The sequence below is a fragment of the Cheilinus undulatus genome, linkage group 9 (assembly GCF_018320785.1).
Source record: "Cheilinus undulatus linkage group 9, ASM1832078v1, whole genome shotgun sequence".
Taxonomy (NCBI): domain Eukaryota; kingdom Metazoa; phylum Chordata; class Actinopteri; order Labriformes; family Labridae; genus Cheilinus; species Cheilinus undulatus.
Genome location: NC_054873.1, coordinates 39,392,432 through 39,407,365, shown reverse-complemented (window position 1 = coordinate 39,407,365; position 14,934 = coordinate 39,392,432). Strand labels below are relative to the sequence as shown.

Sequence of the window (14,934 nt, the reverse complement as noted above, 5' to 3'; positions counted from 1 at the left end):
CGAAAGTACTGTCCCTCGTCACTGATTGGTCCTGTCACTTTCTAACCGGGCCCAAATGGTTAAGACGGGATCTTTGCAAGATGTATTCGCCAGTGAGAAACACGGAAACAGGCGTATCCATTTTCTTTGTAAGGTTAGTTTGATTCAGCACAGTCTTTCCTTTTTGGTCTTCAAAGTTTTTTTGTCATTTATCCAGTTATGAAAATATACACAATCAGAATATTCTAATAAAAAGTCTTAGTTCATGCTGGACTAAAAAAGAGTAAACTAAATGCTTTTACATCGATCACATAGATTTATTTGTTTATATTCTGTAGTGATCACCAAAATTTTGTTTAATAACATCCTATAGTGGAAGCGAGATCTGAGAGATCTATATGAAGAAATGAGTTTGGTCCTGTAAAAAATTAAAACTGCAGCGATACTCATGCGTAACGGTGAAAGGTGGATTTTTTTGCACTGCAAGTAGAGCCCATGCAGCAGCAGTTCTGTCTGTTTGTTTTAACAGTATCAATATGAAAAATCATAAGCAAAATATAATGACTTGGAGTTTAATATTTAACATTACATAAATTCTTATTCCAGTTATCAACATTGATTACAAAATGCTGAACATCCAAAGACATGTTATTGATAAATCACACAGTCCTAACCATGATTACATACAGTCTTAATTTTTTTTTCTTCTTTAAATACATTATGCCCTCGCTGAAATCATGAACTATTATTTAATAGTAGTCAGTTATGCATCTGCATCTCTCCCCTCGTCATTCTCCCCTTCTCTCTGGGTTTGGTCTGAACGTGCCTTTAGTCTGGATTCTGTGCACTTTTTTAGACCCCAGATCAGTGCTTCATCCAGCAGAAACTATTGTTAAGACTGTAACTTTGAAGACAGAAATATGTTGTCACAATGCAGCTGTGGTGCTTGGAGATAGTCATGTAGTATGGTTGGTCAGTTGCCTCATCAGTCAAAGGAACTCCAAGCCCTCTGACTTCTGTTCTTCTTTGGCTAAACAGATTTGATTTGATTTTAATTGATTTGAGCTTAGGTTGAACATTTCATTTTGCCACTACAATTGCAATGCATGCATGCACACACCAGTCACATGGTAACAAGCATTGCAAAGTCAGTGATGTTGACTTAGGGTCCACTCACACCATTTAAAAATATGTATTTTAAGTATGTAATACAGCAGAAGACTGTGTTGTTGACAAAACTTTGTACTGTAGATGAAGTAATGTACTGTGTTAACTTGCAACGGCTTTCTGAAGTGTTCTCAAGCTCATATACACCACAGAAATGCATGTTGAGTACCATTGTTCATAAGCTGTTAGACTATTTGTGTGCATGGTCTTTCAGTGGAGAACCTCGTGCCATCTTAAATTATGCATGACTGAGCCTTTCAGGAGTGCTCTTTTTATACCCAATTGTCACAATTGGGCTGTTACCAATTACTTTACTTACCTGTGGAATGTTCCAAGCCTTTTTTGAGTGCACAAAACTATTGCAACTTTGTCGGTCTTATCTTGTCCTTTTTCTGTTTCTGTCATGCCCACCTTTAAAGATGTAAATTTTTATGCAGTTTTGGCTGAAAAGACCTTTTTTTTTTTATCAAAATACTATCAAAATTCAAGTGCTTCTAGAGTGCTGCTGTTAAAAACTGCATGGTTAAGAAAAAAGAAAAACAAATTAAAGTTACTTCACTTAAAAACAAAATCTGCTTTAAATGTATGCATTTAAAGCATACATTTAAAGCAGATTTAAATGTATGCATGAAATGTAGTACAGGAATTCACTTCTGTTTCAGTTCTGATTAAACTGCCGCTATGTTTGTCGCTAAATCCGATCTAATCACTGCATTAGATGCGACCATTTAAATCGGCTTGTATATTTAAACCCTGCCAAAACTAATGCCTCATTCTTCTCAAATGACGTTGATTGGTCTGAACAGGGGGCTGTTCGGCACAAACAGTGAGGATTGGAGACTTTCAAGATAGATTTGCCTGATGCCAGACATAGAGTCTGGCAAGTTCATCTGCTTTGCAAGGTTATCTCACAGAGCCCTGACCTCAACCCCATCAAGCACCTTTGGGACAAACTAGAACAGAGATTTGCAAACCAGGCCTTCTTGCCCAACAGCAGTACCTGGCCTCATAAATAGTCTGTGGAATGAATGGGCACAAATTCCCCCCCAAAAAAAACACTCCAAAATCTTTCAAGAAGAGTGGAGACTTATGGTTGTAAAAGGGGGATCAACTCTGTATTAAAGGGCATGCATTTGAATACAATGGTATTACAGTTGGGGTAATGGGCAGGCGCCCAAATACTTTTGACCATATTGTCTGTCTGTCTTTATTACAAAACAATTCGTTCTGAGCTGATTCAATCCGATTCAGTCTCATCTGATGAAAACTGATTTATGGAATCCCAGTAACTTTATGCTTTACAAAACTGAGAAAAAGGGGGTAAACAAGATCACTTCAACATAGGCCAAGTGTCTTTGACTTCATCTACAAAGTAGACAAAATACCAGGCCTCCTGTACAAACACTATGACATTATGTTTAAGAAATGTTTATGAACTCTTTTCATCACACACAAACCTGCGTAGTTGTCTCACTTTGACAGTTAGGGGGCAAATACTAAAGTGACTTTTTACTTTTACATCCATCTTTGCCCTTCTGTACTTGTAACTTCACTGGCTGTATGAATCCTGCTAACAGTGAAACAAAAATGTAAATTTGTCCAAAAGTCACAGTTAAAGCAAATTTAACAATTAAAGGAAATTTGGACAAACACATTGATAGAGCTTTGTGTCCGCTATAACAGGAGAATAATGAGCTGAAATAATTTAATTTCAGCTCACAATTTAGTAAACATCAAAACCAAAACAGCCAAAACAACATTATAAAAATCAATATTATATTTTCTTCTTTCACATTTCTTCTTAATGTAAAAAGTCTGCATATTGTTCAGACATTGTCATCTGGACTCACTCTGTATCAGAACATTCTTGTTTGGTCATCATTCTTGTACTGATTTTCAGATTCTTGGGGGGATTGTGGACAGGCCAGTGGCACATTTTTGTTAGAAAAGCCTGAAAAAGTGTATTATGCATAATATGTGACCCTTAATGATCAGGTCTATTTGTGCTGCTTTTTAGTGAGATTTATGTGCTGCTGTTGTACTTTTCACCAAAGTGACAAATGGGCAGCCTTTATGAAAGCGATTGTTGCTTCATATGAAGTCTACATGACTTGATTTCTCAGGGGAAGCACTGTAACTAAAAGATGCTTCAGCTATGCTAGGTGTAACACCTAGCTGGCACCTTCCGTTACATAATTCTTTTGTAAAGGTCAAAGGTCAACTATACACTTCAGAAATTATTTCTTTACTTCCGTTAGCAGTCACATCATCAATATCCACCAGTGAGCCTGTTCTATTGGCAGCCATACTTAGCCATGCCATAACACTGCCTCCACTGTGTTTAACAGATAATGTGGTATGATTTGGATCCTAAGCTGTTCCTTTCTTCATATTTTTCTGTTCCAATCGTTCTGGTACAAGTTTATCATGGTTTCATCTGTCAATATAATCTCATTCCGGAAATGGGGAGGCTTTCAGATGTTTTCTGGTAAAGTAAATGGTAAATGGACTTTAGTCTGTACAGCACTTTTTTTTTGTCATGTGACTACTCAAAGTGCTTTTACACCGCAGGTCACTCCTGCACATTCACACCCTTTCACTCCATTCACTCCACACTCACATACTGACGGCAAAGTCTAATCTGGCCTCCCTGTTCTTGAATGTTACCAGTGGTCTGGACCTTGTTATAAAACTTCTGTATTTGTGAAACTGTCTCTTGATAGTAAACCGAGATGCCCAAGGCATGCAGAATCAGTGATAGCTTTGATATCACTTCTTAAAATTCAATTTATAGACTGGCTTTTATGTGTTGTCATCTTCTGTCTTTGACTGTCTCCTTCTTTTGATCAATCTGCTCTCTATTAATTTTCTGCCTCCAATTTTTCTTTTTCTCATTTTATCATAAAGCTTTTATGTCTACTTTATTTTGTATTTCATGCCTTGATCTGATTGCCCCTGTTGCCCGCTTTGCTTTTACTTGTTTTAACTGATTATGTTTCTTATTGGTAGGGATGCTGAGTAAGCATCCACACTATTGATTTTTATTACTATTATTATAAACCTACAGTCTCTACTTTTGTAATTGTTGTACTTTGATCAATGATCAAGATGAATTTTAATTTGTTTCTATCCATTTTTTATTGTTTAGATTCCTATTTTTTTTTATCCCTTTATAATATTTAAAAAACTCCCATATCTCTGTCCTTGGGTCTTTTTTATGTAGTTACCATGTTGCCTGGATTTGTCGAGGTTATTCTGGGTTTTTATTTTGCTCTAGGTTTTTATTTTACCTTTTTAATTTTCATTCAAGTTTTTTTTCCTGTGTTTTTATGATGTCGTCCTTGTTTTTACAACCCCTGGGTTATTATAATGTTGGGTTACTATGCTGGCTGAATTTTTAATGGGTTCTTCTATTGTTGGGATTTTGTCTTTCTTTTTGTGTTTTCCTGCTTGTGTTATGATGCTTTGTCTTATTTGTGATTCTGCTTACTGTCAAAGCACTCTGTAAACCTCTGTTTTTAAAGGTGCTATGCATATTGATATTATTATTAGACTTTGACAAATTATTCCTGACTGCAGACACAACTTAGATGTTGTGAGGGAAGTTTTCTTCACTAAGGACAAGAACAAGGACAGAACTAAGGGTTCTGCAATCATCCACAGCAATCTTTTGCGGTTTTACCAAGTATTCCAGTGCCTTCTTTTAAAAAAAAAAAAAAAAAGAAATATATATATATATATATATATATGTACAAAATAGTTTATTTGGCCTCTCCTTCAGTTTTTTTCAAAGTTTATCTCTCTTATTTAATTTTCCCATCCTGAGTGCCTCTATTTGTGTTAAATTTTAAAGGTTATGTTGTATCAAATATTTCAGGGCTTACGTGTTTTGTGCATAATTATGTTTGCATTTATATAATTTGAATAATGCACAAGGCTGAAGCCAGGCCATTGATATAAAATTCCTTTTTTATGGCACAAGTGATCAACAAAGACAGCTAAAAATGATTGTGATGGTAAGTTTTGAAACACCAAATGGGCACAGTGGTTTCTCTAACAAATTGCAAAATTTGCATTTCACTTGAAACTCCAGCATTGGTGCTGCTCATATCAGTTCTCCACTGTCATGCAACAAATGTTACACACAACACAATTTTATGTCATATTCCTTGAGAATTCCTTGAGAGAGCAGCAACCTATTAATATCCTATAGATCCACACGCTGGCTGCTACCTAATCCATTATTATAAAGAGATTCCATATGATTTGATTAGCGCAAATAAGGAGGTACAGTCCTTCTCTATGCAAATTCATAAATGAGAACGAGGTAATGCTTTTACTTTTTGAAACTCCAAAATTAATAATAAATAAAAGACATGACAGAAACTGACCTCTCTTCTGGAGGAAAAATTACACCATCGTTTCAATTTAACATGCCTTGTGTTTATTACTTGTCCAAGGGACTACGGATTAGGCCCAACTGTACAAACATTTTGCCATATCTTATCAACTGAAGTTTTTATCATACACATGCCCTGCATCCCTGTTTAAAGTGGGTGTTACTCTCATAAATGCTAGGAGGGCAATGTCTGATTACCAGATTTAAGGCCCTGAGTAGAGTATGCAGATTAACGAGTAAAACCTCAGTAAATGAACCACAGTTAAAGATGCAGGCATGTAACTTAGTAATGCATTCTTATTTATCCATAATAAATGAATGAATAAGAATGCATGCACACACACCCCACACACACCCCTGACTAAATAAATGCAATAACTGCCACTCAAGGGGACATATAGAGGGTATACATTTTTCTTACAGCAATTATCACATCTGCATTTCTTTTTTTTATCTTCAACTGCATTTCTATTTTTTGCCAGACTCCGAGAGAAAGAAGGAAAGCCAGTGAACAGACAGCAGAAGTGGACAAGAATGTGAAAAACGACGATGAGAATGCCCTATTCAACTGCTGTAGATCTGTGGACCTTGACAAGGCAAGTGTGTGTGGTTGTGTTTGCTGTAGTGAATAAATGAAGGGTGAACTGTCAACCGGTTATTCACCCTGGTTCATTCCAAAAATGCCCCTGTTTGTTAGTTGATGCTGGGTTTCACATACCTCTAGACACGCAGGCATGTACTAACAAAACAAATGCACACTACATGTTGTGAATGGTAAAAGTCAAAGGATCAAATATTACATTTTGTAAATGATAGAAATTAATTATTTAATAACTGGATTATCACTTTTATATTTACTTCGCAAACATTGTTATCACTTAATGTTTTAATTCATTTGCATTTTTGATGCTTAATCATTCAAATCAAATACATTTTCATCACCTTAATGTTTTTCCTCACTTTGTTGCTTTCACCGTCGAGGCTTCTTAGAAATGCTTGCTTTTTAAAAAAATGCATAACTACTGGGTATCCCAAACAATCACATTAAATATTTGGAAAAAAGTAGCATGTTGTTGTGCTGATACAGCCAAATACACTTTAAAGGTGCACTTTAAAGGTTTTAAACAAGATAGTCTGCAATTGCTTGTCTAGAAGACGTCTGTCTCTTGCATCAGTTTTCTCCAAATGAAATGCATGTATGCTGTTTACAAAAAGGTTACTCCTGCCTGATTACCAATGTTTTCTGAAGACAGTCTCACCATGGAGGGTCCATAGGAACTTTTTCCACCTTGCTTCCAGCTACCATAGCTTACTCTGTTAAAGTACCTAGTAAGTAAACAAACTAAGAATTATTATTCTAAGTTCTGTGATCAGAAACTGAGTTAATATAATAAAATCTTCATAGTTTATGCTTGTAGCTTAACTTCTATACTTAGACCCATAGAAATCTAAGATGCTTTAGCCACTGGTGTTTAGATTTCAGCCTTCACACAAGCATAATTTGGACCAAGCACAGTTTAGACCAATCTCTTTGTTAAATTACTAACAAAGCCCCCCCCCCCCATGCAAAGTACTTGACACCATTAAATAAAGTAGCAAAAGCAAGAAAAAAAATTCTATCCATCCATCAAAATATGTTAACAGTTTACTACCAAGTAACATTTAAAGGACATAAAAATCTGATTGCCAAGTGTTGTGACACTGTGAACAGATAAAGTTATATTAACCCTGAATACAGATGAGGATGAATTATCTCTAAAACAAAAAAATTTCACAAAAAAACGAAAACTACCAGGGTCTAAATTATTAGCCCCCCTGATGCTTATAGTCAGCTGTGTCTCCTATTTGTTTTTCTTAGACACGTCTCCTGAGGATACTCAGCCCATTCTTCTTTTGCCAAACTCTCAAGACCTTGGTCTTCAGTTTACCCCACAGATTTTCAGTGGGATACAAATCAGGGATTTATGCAGGCCAGTCTTACATTCACTTTGGTTTTCTGGAGGGAGTTCTTCAACAGGAGCCATGTATGTTTTGGGTTGTTGTCGTGTTGGAAGACATAGCGACGACCCAGACTCAGTTTTCCTGCTGACTGCTTGAGGTTTTCGTTCAAAATCTTCACACATCCTTTTTTCTTCATGATTCCTGTCACCTTCACGAGACTCCCAGTTCCAGACACACTGAAGCATCCCCACAGCATAATACTCCTAGAACTGTGTTTCACTGTAGGGACGGTGTTCTTTGGGTTAAATGCCTCTCCCTTCTTACTTCAAACACCTTCAATTTCTCTATCACCAAAGAGCTCTAGTTTAGTCTCACCTGACCAAAGGACATGCTTCCAGCATGGATAATCTTTCTCCAGGTTTCCCAAGTCAGACTTCAGTCTGGCTTGGTGTCTCTACTGCAGAAGTGGAGTTTTTCTTGGTCTGTAACCTCTCAGTCCATTCCTGTGCAGGGCTCTCGTCTTCTGGTCTAGTCTAGTCTTCTTTGAGACTACAATTTCTGACTTGGCTAAGTCCTTCACTAGTGTCTTAGCAGTTGTTTTGGTGTCTTTAGACACATCTCTCACTAGTTTTCTTTCCAGGGTCTTTAAAATCTCTCTCTTCCCACCCCTGCCAGGCTTGTTCTGTACTATGTGGCCCTGTTTGGATTTTTCGATGATACTTCTCACTCCAGTTCTTGGCACTTGTAAACACTGTGATAACTTTGTGGATCCTTCTCCTGCTTTTTGAGCATCAACAATTTTTTTTTTAAGTCTAAACCTGATCTCATGTTTTTGCCATGAGTGACAGCTCAACCCCTTACTGAAGTTTTTATACTGCACATATAAAGCACATAATTGAACAACAGTGGTTTGTGCTATGGCTCACTAAAAAGGTCCATTCTAAAGAGGGCTTATAATTTAGACCCTGGTAGTTTATGGTTTTTGTGAAATAGTTTTGTTTCTGTGTGCAAAGTAAAATAATGTAAGCATCCAAAATAAAACTGAGATGTTTGGAAAAGCTGTGTTATAAAGCTCCGTGCTCTCTTTAACAGCACTCGGAAAAAACTTGGGAAAAGCTGACATTTTTTGTTGGGGAGCTAATAATTTTGTCCTCATCTTATAAACCCTACAGTAGTATGAAAAGTAGCAGATTTCACAGTGCCAGCAATATAGTATGTAAAACTGTCACTAAGAGAAAATTATTTCAAAATATGCTTTCTGATCATCAGTATAAGAATAAAAGTCCTAAATTACTTTCTGCAACAATTCATGAAATTAGGATGAAAAGCAACTCTTGATTTTTAACTCTTTTTAGTGAAATCCATCAATTGTAATTCTCTACTGCCACCTTCTGGATGAAACAAAATTATGTACCTGCTCTTTTGTTATACTTTTTATATGCTGTTTTTTTTACAGCAGTCAGTTCTGTATGAAATATAAATTACCAATAACTGGTTGTAACTTTACAGGATTTGGTGGATTGGAGGAAGCCCCTGGCATGGCAGGTAGGTTACCTTGGAGAGAAATATGACACATGGGTTCACCAGCCAGTGGACAGACCAATCAGACTGTTCGGAAACCCTTTTCTGGAGGCCAGCACCAAAACTTCCTGGTAAGAAATGGCATCTCCAATGCATTTTTCCAAGCTATGGGATCCATTTGTAAATCCAAACATCATCAACACTAGGATAACTATTTCCTCTATGTACTTAAGAAAAGATTAAGAGTGTGACCTTTATGTTGTATATTTCCTTGCTCCAGGTACTGGGTGCCAGTGGTGTGGCTTCCTGTTGTCTTTTATTACAGTTGGTACTGCTACACCACCCTGGCAAAAGGCACTACCAGAATAGTCCTCACTTCAGGTAAAGTACCTGCAGTTACAGAGGCATGCATGCCGACACCACATTACTTCACCATGTGAATTTCCATTACATTACATTACATTATGAAATCTCATGCAGAAGAAGACTATATGTGTTTATTATTATTATTAGTAGTAGTAGTTGTGGTATTTATTTTATTTTGCATTTGCAATACTCAGTGTGTGTGTTGGGGTGTGTGTATCTTAATCTGGCCATCAGTATTTCAATATCTTTGTGTGTTTCCAGAATTCTCTATTCCGATCCACAAGTACATTTTCCCAGTGCTGTTTTTGCTGGGTTGGTTCTTGTGGTCGTTCATTGAGTACTGCATCCATCGCTTTGTCTTTCACATGAAACCACCGGCCCACAACTACTACCTCATTATGCTGCATTTTCTCCTGCATGGACAACACCACAAGGTACAAACTCATCTTCACTAGGGGTGATAGATAGGAAACTTCTCATGAAGCATGTTTAATCATGACAAAAACTTGTTTTTTCTACAGTCTCCATTTGATGGCTCTCGGCTGGTCTTCCCTCCAGGCTTAGCATCTTTTGTGGTTGGAACTTTCTATGCAATCCTACGCAACACACTCCCAGATGTTCTTGGGATATCCGTGTTTGTTGGAGGACTGTGTGGTTATGTTGTCTATGACATGATCCATTACTACCTTCACTATGGCTCGCCAAAGAAAGGCTCCTATATGTACAGTTTGAAGGCCTACCATGTGAAGCATCACTTTGAGCACCAGAGAGCAGGTAAAAATATGATATACATGGGATGTGGATAAAGGGAGAAATTCAAGTCATTTAGGTCCGATTCCCCTTTCTTCTGTTTGTCTGATTTTGTCTCATGTTACCAATATAATCGTTTTTTTTTTAATATATAAATCTCTTTCAGGTTTTGGAATCACCTCCACATTCTGGGACCACCCCTTCAACACAGTCATCCCAGATGAAAAATTCTAGTACTTAAAATGGCCTATTTAAAGGGCTGTAGTACTTACGAAGCACCATCAAATCTACAAGTCGTCCTCCTTTAATAACCCTCAAAATAGTTTTTTTTTTTGTTCCCTTCAATACAACTGTCACATCAAAGTAATAACTTCAAGTTTGTGATTCTCAATCAATGATCCATCATTGCTTAGTACCTGTGCCTTATAGCTTGCTGTATTATCAATTCTGCGCAGTTGCAAGGGCTTCTTTGCCAATTTTTATAATCAAATCAACATCTCTTACTGCTGTTCTCCTTAATGTCTGCACCAGCCAAATCACCTGAGGGGTACTGACAACATGATAATATTTAAAGTTTATAAAAATCAGTAATCAGCTCCTTGGTAGTGTACCAAGGAAAGGATTGTTAAATACAAATAAATAGAAAACCAAAACATACATTTACATAAAAAAAAAAAAAAAAAAAAAAAAAAAAAATCCTGTTTCACACATGGAACTACAGATCTGGTGGGCACATTCATAAGCATGCAGTCTCAAGTACTCTCATTGGGGGAGAAACTGAGCAGAAAGTGATGGCAGATTAATTGGAAAGATGGAAAAGGAAGGAATTTAATAAAGTGACCAAAGGTGTGTGAGTCAATGAATGTAGGGCTGATGATGAAGAGCCACCACACAGCTAAAAAAAAAAAAAAACTCAGGAAAACCTCTTTATACTTACTCTGCACTGTCTGTTTCTTTAACACGTCTATTATTCTGATATAAGCTGCAAAGCTGGCATGTCATGCTCATGACCATGTTTGACTGCAGGCTTTTTGAGAAAAAAAAGACCAATATTTTTTTCCCTGTTGATTTGGAAGTAGCTGTGAACATTTTGTTTTTTTAATATCTAAAAATCAATTTCATTAGCAGCAAAAAAGCTGCAAAGATACAATTATACTGCTCTCATTTAATGTATTGTACAATGAAAGTAATGTAATGTGAGGTTTTACCAATGTGAATCAGATGCAGAATTTGCATGTCTTTGGTAAAATTTCCCTTATTAACTTCTTCAGGCATGATTTATGACTCCTAATATGTAGAAAACTAAATTGAAAGATGCTTTATAAGAAAAAGATTTGAAAACAATCTCAAATTGTTCAGGCTTTAAGTTGCAAGACAAGATATCTTCTTGCTGGTCAAATGATAAGGATAAGAATGTATTTAGGTATAAAGTTAGATGGACATTTGTGTTATGTCAGAGTGACAGAGGCATGAGGCCAGCCTGTCAGACCTCTTGCTGTCGGTTCTTCAGGGTCAAGATCTCATGCACACATTTATTTATTTATTTTTAGGTATAAAAAGATATTTTCAGTGTTAATTTGGCTCTTAATATAGACTGAGCAGAACTAAGTTCATGAGTAAATGAAATAAAAAACATTTTGTTTACTCCACTTTTTAAAAGCATTGATATGGCCCTGAAGATTCCCTGAGGATGACGATGGACAACCATCTGACCGGACAACATATGGTCTTGATATTGACTGGCAGATCCTCTAAATGTGCCTTCTAACAAATAACACTGAAATTTAATTTAAACCTCTTAAATGAAGGAAGAGCATAGTAAATGATATTTTATCAACTTATCTGTTGTTGAAGATGAACTCACACTTGCATAATGTGTATGTACATTGATCGTTGCAAATGTAAATTTTGATGCAAAATCTATTTCTGAATATTCTTACAGTTTTTAAGAGTTAAAAATAAAACATTAAGAAAATTCTCTCTCTCCAAATCTGTGTATATATATATAAACTATATGTGTATATATACACACTCCATATTGCCAAGAGTATTCACTCACCCATCCAAATAATTGAAAGCAGGTGTTCCAATCGCTTCCATGGCCACATGTTTAAAATCAAGCACCTAGGCATGCAGACTGTTTCTACAAGCATTTGTGAAAGAAAAGGTCGCTCTCAGGAGCTCAGTGAATTCCAGCATGGTACTGTAATAGGATGCCACCTGTGCAACAAGTCCAGTGGTGAAATTTCCTCACTCCTAAATATTCCACAGTCAACTGTCAGTGGTATTATAACAAAGTGGAAGCAATTGGGAATGACAGCAACTCAGCCACAAAGTGGTAGGCCATGTAAAATGACAGAGCAATGTCAGTGGATGCTGTGGCGCATAGTAGGCAGAGGTCACCAACTTTCTGCAGAGTCCATCACTACAGACCTCCAAACTTAATGTGACCTCAAGATTAGCTCAAGAACAGTGCATAGAGAGCTTCATGGAATGGGTTTCCATGGCTGAGCAGCTTCATCCAAGCCATGTATAACCAAGTGCAATGCAAAGCATCAGATACAGTGGTGCTTTAGCACACCATCGCTGGACTCTAGAGCAGTTGAGACACGTTCTCTGGAGTGACAAATTGCGCTTTTCCATCTGGCAATCTGATGAACGAGTCCAGGTTTGGTGGTTGCCAGGAGAACGGTACTTGTCTGACTGCAATCTGCCAAGTGTAAAGTTCCTGTGAAAGGAACTCTTAAGGCTTCAGCATGCCAAGAGATTTTGGACAATTCCATGCTCCCAACTTTGTGGGAACAGTTTGGGGATGGCCCCTTCCTGTTCCAACGTGACTGTGCACCAGTGCACAAAGCAAGGTCCATAAAGACATGGATGACAGAGTTTGGTGTGGATGAAGTTGACTGGTCTTCACAGATTTCTGACCTCAACCTGATAGAACACCTTTGGGATGAATTAGAGTGGAGACTGAGAGCCAGGCCTTCTCGTCCAACATCAGTGTGTGACCTCACAAATGCGCTTCTGGAAGAATGCTCAAAAATTCCCATAAACACACTCCTCCTCCTACTCAGTCGTAAAGCTTGATCGGATGTCACTTAAGCTCATATGCAAGTCAAGGCAGGTGAGCGAATACTTTTGGCAATATAGTGTATATATGTATGTATATATTGGTATGTATGTATGTATGTATGTATATATATTACATTAACACGTTAACACTTGTGATTAATCTCAAAACCTTAACGTGATAAAAAAAAAACAAAAAAAAAAAACAATTTAATCATATGAATAAGTCTGACCATAACTTGCTCCCATGGTCCTCCAGCACGAATGTTTACGTGCCTGGGGGTAAAAGGGTGAGAGGCAGGTCAGACACAGCCAGCAGTGATGAGTGAGGAGACAAACTCTGGTCTGCTTAACAGCAATTTTCTTTTTAAAAAGCTGGTGAAAGTTACTTAAGATAAAACAAAAATTGTGGGTAAATGCAGTAATGAACTGTCTTTACACCAGTGCACCAAGTCTTTAGTTGTTGGGTTTTTTTTTTTGTTTTTTTGTTTGTTTGTTTTATTTATTTATTTTTTTTTGGTACTTTATTTGAAATACAGTCGCTAGAAAAAGTATGTGAACTCTTTGAGATTTCTTGGATTTCTGCATAGATTGGTCATCAAATGTGTTCCGATCTTCCTCTAATTCACAACAATAGACAAACATAGTCTGCTTAAACTAATACCGCACAAAAAATTATATGTTTTCATGTTTTTATTGAACAAAACATGTAAACATTCACAGTGCAGGGTGGAAAAAGTATGTGAACCCCTAGGCTAAGGACTTCTCCAAGAGCTATTTGGAGCCTGGATTCAGCCAACCTGGAGTCCAGTCAATGTGATGAGATTGGATGTGTTGGTTAAAGTTGTCCTGCCCTGTAAAAAACACACACCAGTTTTGAATTTGCTGTTCTCAAGAAGCATTGCCTGATGTGGACCATGCCTGGCACAAAAGAGCTCTCAGAAGACCTACGATCAAAAATTGTTGACTTGCATGAAGCTGGAAAGGGTTACAAAAGTATCTCTAAAAGCCTTGATGTTCATGTGTTCACGGTAAGACAGTCTACAAATGGAGAAGGTTCAGCACTGTGGCTACTCTCCCTAGGCGTGGTTGTCCTGTAAAGATGACTGCAAGAGCACAGCGCAGAATGCTCAATGAGGTGAAGAAGACTCCTAGAGTGTCAGCTAAAGACTTACAGAAATCTCTGGCACATGCTAACATTTGTGTTGACAAATCTACAGTAAGTAAAACATTAAACAAGAATGGAATTCATGGGGGGACACCACGGAGGAAGCCACTGCTGTGCAAAAAACACATTTCTGCACAAGAGCAAAAGAGCACCTGGATGTTCCACAGCACTACTGGCAAAATATTCTGTCCATTGATGAAACCAAAATTGAGTTGTTTGGAAGGAACGCACAACGCTATGTGCGGAGAAAAAAAGGCACAGCACACCAACATCAAAACCTCATCCCAACTGTGAAATATGGTGGAGGGGCCATCATGGTTTGGGGCTGCTTTGCTGCCTCAGGGCCTGGGCGGATTGCTGTCATAGATGGAAAAATTAATTCCCAATTTTATCAAGACATTTTACAGGAAAACTTAAGACCATCTGTCCGCCAACTGAAGCTCAACAGAGGATGGGTGATGCAACAGGACATCGACCCAAAGCATAGAAGTAAATCAACAACAGAATGGCTTCAAGAAAGAAAGAAGAAGAAAATACGCCTTCTGGAGTGGCCCAGTCAGAGTCCTGACCTCAA

General features: G+C 37.4%; 1 protein-coding gene across 1 annotated transcript in view; it reads left to right on the top strand.

Moving 5' to 3' along the window:
• Positions 1-10,361, top strand: part of fa2h (fatty acid 2-hydroxylase) — a 47,112-nt gene extending 36,751 nt beyond the window's left edge. Inside the window, exons 2-7 of the mRNA XM_041794831.1 lie at positions 6,028-6,141; positions 8,996-9,138; positions 9,288-9,388; positions 9,635-9,807; positions 9,895-10,147; positions 10,290-10,361. Of these exons, the coding sequence (XP_041650765.1) occupies positions 6,028-6,141; positions 8,996-9,138; positions 9,288-9,388; positions 9,635-9,807; positions 9,895-10,147; positions 10,290-10,357 (852 nt within the window). The 3' untranslated portion in view covers positions 10,358-10,361. The remainder of the gene's footprint in view (positions 1-6,027; positions 6,142-8,995; positions 9,139-9,287; positions 9,389-9,634; positions 9,808-9,894; positions 10,148-10,289) is intronic.
• Positions 10,362-14,934: the final 4,573 nt, after the last annotated feature.